Raw genomic sequence first — 10546 nt, 5'->3', positions numbered from 1 at the left:
GGGAGAACCTGTTGAAGCCGGGAGTGGCTCGGGGCGGGGACAGAGATGGTGGGAGTCGGGGGAGGGCACCCGTCTCGGCTTCTCCATCAGGGCCGTCCAGGGGTGGGTTGTGTGTTCGCCACCCTGGGGCGTTGGCGCGCGCCTCTAGGGAAGGGGCGAGTGGGCCGTCGGGCCACCGAGCAGAAGGAGCCAGCGAGCGGGATTGGCGTGGTCAACCCCGCGGACTTCCACGAGGACAAAGTTTGGTTCTTTGGCCGCTTTGCCGAGCGTCTGGGTCCAGAGCGGAGAGCTGAAAGTGCCGCATAGACGCGCCCCTGACTGCACCTCCTCACTCCAGCCTCCGCTCCTTCCCCCACCCCACCCGGCCTTGGCTGGGGCAGGTCGTGGGAAAGAAAGGCGAAGGGAAGAGGGACGACCTTTCAGTGAAGGCCCACTACGTGCCAGGCCCCTTGCCTGGCGCCTCTTGCTTCCAATAAGAGCCCTCCCAACCCTGCGGCTCTCAAGCCTGCGCAGGGAGGGGACAGGGGAGAAGACTACACTGTGCACGCGGGGGTGGTGGCCCCGCCGAGCCCTCCTAATCCCTGGTTTCCGCAGTGAATGAGGCCCAAGGCTGGGGCCTCTGCACCCAGGCCTGTGTGCCTCCTCGCGGTGCCCCTGAGCCCCATCCGGCTGCGGCGCCTCCAGAGCCAGCTTCTGCCCTTCCCGCAGCTGCGGCCCCGGGGCCATGCGGAGGCCCACGAGGAGGCCGGCGGCCACGCGCATCCCGTAGCCCAGGTGGCCCAGGGCTGCACCGCGGCGGCCTCGGCGCCATGGAGCCCCCGTATTCGCTGACAGCGCACTACGATGAGTTCCAAGAGGTCAAGTACGTGAGCCGCTGCGGTGCGGGGGGCGCGCGCGGGGCCTCCCTGCCCCCGGGCTTCCCGTTGGGTGCTGCGCGCAGCGCCACCGGGGCCCGGTCCGGACTGCCGCGCTGGAACCGGCGCGAGGTGTGCCTGCTGTCGGGGCTGGTGTTCGCCGCCGGCCTCTGTGCCATCCTGGCGGCTATGCTGGCTCTCAAGTACCTGGGCCCGGTCGCTGCCGGCGGCGGCGCCTGTCCCGAGGGCTGCCCTGAGCGCAAGGCCTTCGCGCGTGCCGCTCGCTTCCTAGCCGCCAACCTGGACGCCAGCATCGACCCATGCCAAGACTTCTACTCGTTCGCCTGCGGTGGCTGGCTGCGGCGCCATGCCATCCCCGACGACAAGCTCACCTATGGCACCATCGCGGCCATCGGCGAGCAGAACGAGGAGCGCCTGCGGCGCCTGCTGGCGCGGCCCGGGGGTGGGCCCGGCGGCGCGGCCCAGCGCAAGGTGCGCGCCTTCTTCCGCTCCTGCCTAGACATGCACGAGATCGAGCGACTGGGCCCGCGGCCCATGCTGGAGGTAATCGAGGACTGCGGGGGCTGGGACTTGGGCGGCGCAGAGGAGCGTCCGGGGGTCGCTGCGCGATGGGACCTCAACCGGCTGCTGTACAAGGCGCAGGGCGTGTACAGCGCCGCCGCGCTCTTCTCGCTCACGGTCAGCCTGGACGACAGGAACTCCTCGCGCTACGTCATCCGCGTGAGTGCCCTCCCCACCACCCGAGCGCCCTGCCGGCGGCCGCGGATCCGGGGCGCAGTGGCTTTGCCCAGGGGTCCCTGTGCGCGGGAGGCGGGTGCGCGAGAGGAGAGGAGGGGAGAGGCGAGCAGGAGAGGGGAGGGGAGGCGAGCGCACCGCGGCAGAGCGCGGGAGGAGGGCGCAAGTAATTTCCTTGGGGGTAATTGCGGTGTTTAGAGGAGCCGCGGGAGCCGCAATTTCCCAGCCTTCTGGCAGGCTGTGAGGGCCAGGAGGGAGGGGCGCGCCGGCGGGCTGGGTTGACATCTCCGCAAGGGCTGGAGCTGGCCCCGAAACTAGGGGTCCCAACTGTCAGTGGGGGAACTAGGAATGCCCCTGACAGATAAGGAAAGTGCAGACGTACAAGGGTAAGATTGGGCGCCCCTAGGCTGGGACAGTCAGGGATGGGGCTTTGGCCATCTCGTCCTGGTGGAAAGAGGGGCTGGGGTCTGCGTGCTTCTGGGACTGTACTCATGGATGTCTGGTTGCTCTCTGGGCATTGGAGTGGGAATTCCCTTTGTTTAGGGAACCTGAGGTGTGGACCTCTGACCTCTGGACCCTGTCTCCCTCCCCAGATTGACCAGGATGGGCTCACCCTGCCAGAGAGGACCCTGTACCTAGCTCAGGATGAGGAGAGTGAGAAGGTGCCGGGGCATGGGATGGGGAGGCAGGGAAGGCCTGGGGCCCCAGGAGGGGTGGATCCAGGCTAGGCCTGTCTCTGTCCCTGGATGAGCCCCCTCCCCCGGTGCAGATTCTGGCAGCATACAGGGTGTTCATGGAGCGAGTGCTCAGCCTCCTGGGTGCAGATGCTGTGGAACAGAAGGCCCAGGAGATCCTGCAGGTGGAGCAGCGACTGGCCAACGTGAGCAGACCGGGGCTGGCGGCTGCCCTGGACTTGAGAGAAGGCATCATGGAGCACGGCTGGGTCAGCTGTGATCTCTCCCAACAGATCACTGTGTCAGAGTATGATGACCTACGGCGAGATGTCAGCTCCATGTACAACAAGGTGACGCTGGGGCAGCTGCAGAAGATCACCCCCCATGTGAGTGTGGCCCAGTCCTCGTGGGCAGGCAGGGTTGGGGGCAATGCTGCTGCTGGGACTACAGGGTCATCTCTCCCCAGAGATGGGCAAACCCTTCCTTGGCCATGGACTCTTATGTCCCCTTGCTGCCTCTCTCTGCCCCTCTCCCTGTCTTCTGTGGCCCCTGCCACCCCCAGCCTCACTGTCCTTGTCCTTGGCCTCACAGTTGCGGTGGAAGTGGCTGCTAGACCAGATCTTCCAGGAGGACTTCTCAGAGGAAGAGGAGGTGGTGCTGCTGGCGACAGACTACATGCAGCAGGTGTCCCAGCTCATCCGCTCCACACCCCGCCGGTATGGCTGCAGATCTGGCATTTTCTGCCCAGCGGCCACTAGATCCTTCCCCTGCATGCTGGACCTATCTGCTGGGTGGGCTTTACATTTTCTGCTCTGCATATCTGGGATGACCCCCTGTCCCTTCTTTGTGGGGTTGTCTGGGTCCTGGGTCCAGCCGCAGGTTGGGGGGCACAGGTGGGGGTGGTGCCCTTGGTGGCCCACATGCATGTCCGTCTGGACACCCACTGGCTTCACCTGGCCCCCAGGGTCCTGCACAACTACCTGGTGTGGCGCGTGGTGGTGGTCCTGAGTGAGCATCTGTCCCCACCATTCCGTGAGGCGCTGCATGAGCTGGCACGGGAGATGGAGGGCAGCGACAAGCCACAGGAGCTGGCCCGGGTCTGCCTGGGCCAGGCCAACCGCCACTTTGGCATGGCGCTTGGTGCCCTCTTTGTACACGAGCACTTCTCAGCTGCCAGCAAAGCCAAGGTGGGCTGCCCTTGTTTGGGTGGGGAGGATGGTGCTGAACTGAGGGTGAAGCCCTCCCGAGGCCATGGTCCTAACATGGGGAGCCCCACATGTCCCCCTGCAGGCAGGGGGACCAGGCCCTGCTAAGTACTCAGCTGATTCTGAGGCTCCAGGCTACTCCTCCACAGGCCTCCTCCTCCAGGAAGCTCATGTGGACTATCAACTGCAGGTGGACCTCCCTGCCAGGCCCCAGCCCTCCTTCTCAGGCACGCTCGGGAGGCGTGGCCTTAGGGATGTCCGTGGTCGTTGCGGGGGCAGTTTCCTCTTCTGTCTTGTGAGCCCTCGGGGGTGCAGGGCCTGGATCCCCACCTCCAAAGTATCCTCTTGGTGTTCAGAACTGAGGTTTGGGCTTAGAAAGTGGTGCTTAAAGACAGGGGTACCCCTCCTGCCAGGAGTGATGGACCAGAGTGAAAGGCCGCTGGGTTGACCCTTGCTCCCTGACCTCTGACCCTGCAGGTGCAGCAGCTGGTAGAAGACATCAAGTACATCCTGGGCCAGCGGCTGGAGGAGCTGGACTGGATGGATGCTGAGACCAGGGCTGCCGCTCGGGCCAAGGTGAGGGGACCCTGTGCCATTGGTTGGTCCTATATACATTGAGCACCTACTGTGTGCCAGTGAAAGAGAACAGAAGGGGCAAAAAGGGCTTCATAGAGTTGACTAGGCCTGCCTCCCCAGCTGTGAAGCCCACTCCCAGGCTGGCCTAGTGTTCCCTTCCTTGGTGAGTAGGATGGGGTGGAGGCTGTCTCCTGAAGCCCCGTGCCACCCTCACCTGCCCCCGGCCTGCAGCTCCAGTACATGATGGTGATGGTCGGCTACCCAGACTTCCTGCTGAAACCTGATGCTGTGGACAAGGAATATGAGGTGGGCCCTGACCCTGCCTGCCCTGCCCATCCACAGCCCCTGTACTAACGGCACTCAGGAGGGCAGGTGGCCTGCATGGCCAGGATGTCGCCCAGTCTGCAGGTAGCCCTGCCCTTGTCTGTGGCTGAGTGCCGCCCATGCCTCCTGCAGTTTGAGGTCCACGAGAAGACCTACTTCAAGAACATCTTGAACAGCATCCGGTTCAGCATCCAGCTCTCAGTTAAGAAGATTCGGCAGGAGGTGGACAAGTCCACGTGGGTACCTGGTCCAGAGCTGGGGGTCAGAGAAGGTTGTGGGGAAAGGGCAGGAGCTGGTGGGGCAAATCATCTCACAGCCATGCAGATATGGGGGGGCACACAGGCCAGCACAGGGCATGGGGTGGAGGCCGGCAGGGTGACCCCCAGACTGTCAGGAGATGGCTGATGAGGAAGCTGTGATGTGAGGGTAGTGGGGGAGGGAGTGTGTGCCCCCCATTCACCCCAGCCTCCCTCCACAGGTGGCTACTCCCGCCACAGGCGCTCAATGCCTACTATCTACCCAACAAGAACCAAATGGGTAAGGGGATGTGTCCCTACACTGGGCGGGGCAGGGTCTAAAAGTGGGTGTGTCTCCCACTGAGCACCCCCTTCTTGTAGTGTTCCCCGCCGGCATCCTGCAGCCCACCCTGTATGACCCTGACTTCCCACAGTGAGTACATAGCTTGCCCCGTTTGTGGCTGAGGGCAGGGCTGGCATGCAGACCTTGTCTACCAGGTGTGTGTCGGTGTACTGTGGCTCCAATCGCCCCAGACCCAGCTGGGTTCAGGAGTCAGGACAGCTGTGGACCCCGGCTCCCCACTGCATCCTTGGTTATTTAGAAAAATGTGTAGGTTTGTTATTTATAACTTCCTGGGGTCTTCCTTACTTGTTTGAGGCTCATTTCGATGTTTCAAAGGCGGCGCAACACTAACGATGAGGTCGGAGGCCAAACCCCCTCGTGGGTGCCTCCGTTTCCCTCCTGTCTCCTCCAGCCCTGTTTCACCGCCCAGCCAGCTCTGTTAGATGGGATTTCCTAAAAGCGGCTGGATAGGTTCCACTGGCATTCACACAGCCCATGAGGAAGCTGAGGCACAAGTGCCCCTGGACCACACGGATGCCTCTGTGGCCTCCCTGGGCCACCTCCTGGCCTGGCCAGGGGACATCCGGGGCCTGGGCAGCAGCATGGGGCTCTCAGAGGGTGCTGAGGGCTAGGGCCTGATGCTGCTGCTGTGGGCCCAGGTCTCTCAACTACGGGGGCATCGGTACCATCATTGGACATGAGCTGACCCACGGCTACGACGACTGGGGTGAGGCCTGCTGGGGCCCGAGGGGATGGCTGGGAGGGGGCAGGACAGGCAGTGGAGAGGCAGGGTAGGGGATGGGCTAACTGGGGCTGGTGGGTGGGAAGGGGAGGGCGCTCAGGGTGAGAGTGGGTCTCATCCTGCTGCACTGCCCACAGGGGGCCAGTATGACCGCTCAGGGAACCTGCTGCACTGGTGGACTGAGGCCTCCTACACCCACTTCCTGCGAAAGGCCGAGTGCATCGTCCGTCTCTATGACAATTTCACTGTCTACAACCAGCGGGTGAGACCCCCCACCTGCCCCTTGTGCCCCTCAGGCCTGGTGGGGCATGGGCTGGGAGCATCACGCATACCCTTGTGCACATGCACATGTCTAAACAAAACCTGTGCCCAGGTCCCTGCACACACACTTGGTTCCCGCACACTCATGTGGACACATAATGAGTGTCTGTAGACTTACGGAGGACAAGGGGTTTAGGGGGAAGGAGTAGAGTTGGAGCTCCCCCTCAAACTCTCTGGGCAAGGGAAGGAGAGGGGTGGTGGGAATTAGGGGCTGGGGCCCAAGGTATCAATGCCCGAGGGAGGCCAGCTGGGCTCCAAGCAGCCCCCTGTCCTCTTCCCTTCCCGGCAGGTGAACGGGAAACACACGCTTGGGGAGAACATCGCAGATATGGGTGGCCTCAAGCTGGCCTACCACGTGAGCCGCCTGCCTGCGCTCCACCCCAGCTGCGGGAGGGGCGGGGGCTGATGAGGACACCAGATGAGGGACAGAGCTGCCTCTCCCTGCCCACCCTGCTGAGTTCTGGCCTGGGGTGGGGCAGGGCATGTGCTGGGGACATGGTCCACTGGAAGAGGAACGATTCACAGGCCTGCCTTCACAGGGAGAGCAGGGAGGGCTACCTGGATGGAGGACAGAGAGGAAGCAGTGCCCAGGGTGGGTGGACATAGCAGGTCCATGCTCTCTCTGTCCCCAGGCCTATCAGAAGTGGGTGCGGGAGCACGGCCCAGAGCACCCACTGCCCCGGCTCAAGTACACACACGACCAGCTCTTCTTCATTGCCTTTGCCCAGGTGGACGGGGTGGGGGATTGGACTGGGAGCCTTGGGGTGGGGACACAGCATCCGGGGTCAGTCCCAGCTCTGCCTTGCCCAGGCCTCGCATGGCCAGCCTGTCTCTCATCACCTGTCCCCTCAGAGGTGATGGCCCTGTGGTGCTGAGGGGGCCTATGGCCTTGCGTCCTGGGTGGGGGCTAGGGGGTGGATGCCTGGCTTCATCTCCCCCTCCTCCCCTCCACCCGGCTCCTGGACCCAGAACTGGTGCATCAAGCGGCGGTCTCAGTCCATCTACCTTCAAGTGCTGACCGACAAGCATGCCCCTGAGCACTACAGGTATGCCCAGCTGCCCGCCTGGCCTCGTCAGCTCCTTGTGTTTGGGGTGGGATCGGGAGCACGGGAAGGAATAAAACTCACTCGTTTGCTGGGGTTGGGGTGGTTGCAGGGCCCCTCACTGTGTGGGTCTCTCCCCACCCCAGGGTTCTGGGCAGCGTGTCCCAGTTTGAGGAGTTTGGCCGGGCTTTCCACTGTCCCAAGGACACGCCCATGAACCCTGCCCACAAGTGTTCCGTGTGGTGAGCCTGGCTGCCCACCTGCACGCCCCCACCGCCCCCGCACGAATCACCTCCTGCCGGCTACCGGGGCAGGCATGCACCCGGTGCCAGCCCCGCTCTGGGCACCACCTGCCTTCCAGCCCCTCCAGGACCCAGACTCCCTGCTGCCCCTCACTTCAGGAGGGGCCTGGAGCAGGGATGAGGCTGGACTTCCGGGGGCTGTGGGGGAAATATGCTGGGGTCCCCAGACTCTGCTCTAAGGGGGCCAGACTCTCTGCCAGGCTGGATTGTACGGACCCACCTTCGCTGTGTTCTTGCTGCAAAGTCTGGTCAATAAATCACTGTATGGTTGCCTTGGCCTCTTCACGGGTCCCCAGGGCAGGCGGAGCTGGAGACAGCCGTCTGCAGGGAGGCTAGGGCGCTTAGCACAACCGGGACCCTGGAGAGGACCTTCTTGTCTACTGGTTGCCCTGGCTCAGCCACCTGTGTCTAGCCCTCCTGGACTCTTCTATCTTTTCCACCAACCGGCAATACTTCCCTGGCCCAGCCGCCCTCCCCCAAAGCCTTGCCTGGGACTTCCTGCCCAGTTCTGGGGCACCCCTAATTCAGTCTCATGGCCTGGTGACCCACATTCCAGGGTGATGCTGGGACTTATGTCCCCTGCAAGTCTGAAGTAGGAGAAGCTTCTGCCTTGTCTCAGCCTGGCCCTTGGCCTCAGCCTCTCTAGAAAGGGGATAGTGACCCACACTTACCTGGAGGTGGGGCCGGCCCACAGGACATCTCAGTCTCTCCTCCAGTGTGGAGGCAGGCTCCTGGGGTGCAGAAAGCAGAGGACTGGCAGGAATGATAGGCTCCTGGCATGAGGAGGGTGGACAGAGGCAGGGAGTGCTGCCCAGGCTGGAGGCTGCCGACTGGCCCTGCCCGATCGTGGAGGGGTGGCAGGGGGAGGGGGAATTCTCCTATCGGGCGGCCCCACTCAGGGATCCCGAGTCTGCACTGAGGGGGACCAACAGGCGCCTGCCCTTCCTCCCAGGTCTGCTTTTCTTCCTTCGGGGGTGGCCTAGAGGGGTTAACCCGTCCCTGGGCACCACCCAGTATGGCCATCCCCATCTCTTGAATGGAAGTGGTGAGTTTCTTGCCAGCCCAGCTCTTGTCGTTCTGCTCAGACAACGCCTGCCTGCACCCTGTCCCCAGCCTTCAGACACCTTTAAGAAGTCCTTGTCATCTGAGCCTTGGGCAGGACAGCCATGTGTGGTCCTGCGGAGGAGGCTGGAACTGAGAAGGATACCCACAGGAGTGGCCAATCCGGGATGGGGCAGGGCCCTTCCTCCCAGTCTGCAGGAGGCTGACACTGGGTTCCGATGTGTCAGGGAAGACGGCAGAGGCTCAGTCCTGGGCACCAAGCCGGGCTCAGAGCTGCCTGTCAAGGGCTCCTTCACCACGTGCTCCTTGGAGGACCCCAGGCCCCATGCAGGTGCTGTTTCCAGACCTTTCCTCCTGAGCTGGGCACACACGTGTCCCTTGGGCAGCTGGAGCAGAAAAACAGTCCTCTTCCTGCCACCCTCCTGGGTAGGGCCTGGTGTCTGGGACCCTCCATACCCCGAGACCCACCCCGTCCCTCTGACCTGGGATCCTGGTTGGAACTGGAATCTGCAGGCCCAGCCCTCTTGCCCTCACCCCAGACTCCTCCAGTTTCCCAACTTTACCCATGATCAATCCCTCCTGTGTCCACACCAGCTTAGGGGAGGCCTCAGCATCAGGGGAGCCTGTAGGGTGAGGAGCCAGCAAAACCAGCAGACAGGGGTCCCTTCTGCCCAGCTCAGGAAATGCAATGAGGCTGGGACACTCCTGGGGCCAGGCCCCTTCCCTCTGTGCCCTGCTGAGGATGCAGTGAGGATGGGTGCAGCGAGGTGCCTGGAAAAAGACATGAAGTTCCTGGCTTCCAGGCTGGTCCAGAGCAAGTGGCCTGATGCCCGGCAGCACTGTGCATTACCTGCTAGTTCCCAGACTGCTTTTTCAGACAGGCCCTAGGAGCATCCCCACTGCACCCCAATGAGATGGACAAAGCGGCAGGGAGCCCCTTTAACAGATGGGCCACATGTCCCCCAAGGCCACACTGCTCATGTCAGGGTCTTGTGGAGCTCGGATGTCAGCAGGTGTCAGCATGGGTGCATCACGTGTTCCACTGGGAGACCAGGCACGTGGCCTAGTCCCAGCCATTTATTTGTCTACCAGGCCCCATCCTAGGATCCGCATTGGGCTGTCGAAGACTGTGATTCTACTGGGGTCGAGGAATGAGAATGAGCTCAGCATAGCTACCTGCCTGGCCTCCGTTTCCCCTGTGTTCAGTGAGGGGACATCAGCCCGGCTGTGAAGGCCCTTCCTGGGTGATTCTAGAAGTGGCTGAGGGGCGGGTTGCTGCTGGGCTGGCTCCATCCATCCCCAAGGGCGGGTTCTCCCACACAGCGGGCACAGCTCACTGGGATGACAGAAAGCAGCCTTCGGCCAAGCACTTAAGAGCAGGGAAATAAAGGAGCTGGGATGGTTTACAGCTGTGCTTACACTTCCAGGTGTCTAGCCGAGCAAGGTGGCTCAGGCCTGTAATCTCAGGAGTTTGGGAGGCTGAGGCAGGTGGATCGCTTGAGTCCAGGAGTTAGATACCAGCCTGGGCAATATGGGCAAAACCGCATCTCTGCAAAAAATACAAAAATTAGCTGGGCGTGGTGGCATGCCCCTGAAGTCCCACCTACTTGGGAGGCTGAGGTGGGAGGATCACTTGAGCCTGGGAGGCAGAGGTTGCAGAGAGCCATGGTTGCACTACTGCACTCCAGCTTGGGTGAGACTGAGACCCTGCCTCAAAAAACAAACAAACAAACAAACAAAAAAACCTGAGAAAAAAAAATCTTCCAGATTCCACCTGTGTACCCAAGTTGAGCAGGCGATGCTGTCCCCAGCAGTTTCCTCAGGGGCTGGCCTCTGCACCAGGTCCTGCTTCTGTCATCCAAAGCTTTGTGATCAGGCCTTGAGCCCAGGGGTTACTGCCAGGTGACCCTGGCAAGGGAGGAGCCCTCTATGGTCTCCAGTGTTGCCATCAGCAGATGAGAGGTGAGGGGTGCCCAAGCGCTGGCTTGCAGCTGCCACGATGAAGGATCGGCATGCCTGCCCCCCTCTTTCCTCCCCAGGTCTGCACAGCTCCCCCACCTTGGCTGCGAGCTTGCCTCAGAGTTCTCAGGGCCTAGGATGTTGGGGGT

The 10546-nt window shown here is 62.5% G+C and overlaps 1 protein-coding gene across 2 annotated transcripts; it reads left to right on the top strand.

Annotated features, from left to right (window-relative positions):
- The first annotated feature begins 714 nt into the window (after positions 1 to 714).
- ECEL1 (endothelin converting enzyme-like 1) lies at positions 715 to 7646 on the top strand. Of its 2 annotated transcripts, none has more exons than XM_011980222.1 (17): positions 715 to 1595; positions 2204 to 2272; positions 2380 to 2490; positions 2578 to 2670; positions 2876 to 3000; positions 3249 to 3471; positions 3967 to 4065; positions 4297 to 4371; positions 4522 to 4619; positions 4868 to 4926; positions 5007 to 5058; positions 5628 to 5695; positions 5848 to 5972; positions 6321 to 6386; positions 6664 to 6759; positions 7001 to 7077; positions 7221 to 7646. In XM_011980222.1, exons 1-17 carry the CDS (start codon positions 810 to 812, stop codon positions 7318 to 7320), a joined length of 2322 nt encoding a protein of 773 aa, XP_011835612.1. In that variant the 5' UTR covers positions 715 to 809; the 3' UTR covers positions 7321 to 7646. The 2 variants fall into 2 exon arrangements, with proteins under 2 accessions (XP_011835612.1, XP_011835611.1); XM_011980221.1 differs by having other exon boundaries at positions 4522 to 4625.
- Positions 7647 to 10546: the final 2900 nt, after the last annotated feature.

This window comes from Mandrillus leucophaeus, unplaced genomic scaffold (genome assembly GCF_000951045.1).
Source record: "Mandrillus leucophaeus isolate KB7577 unplaced genomic scaffold, Mleu.le_1.0 Scaffold21, whole genome shotgun sequence".
Lineage (NCBI taxonomy): Eukaryota > Metazoa > Chordata > Mammalia > Primates > Cercopithecidae > Mandrillus > Mandrillus leucophaeus.
This window is presented reverse-complemented; position numbering and strand designations above follow the sequence as displayed.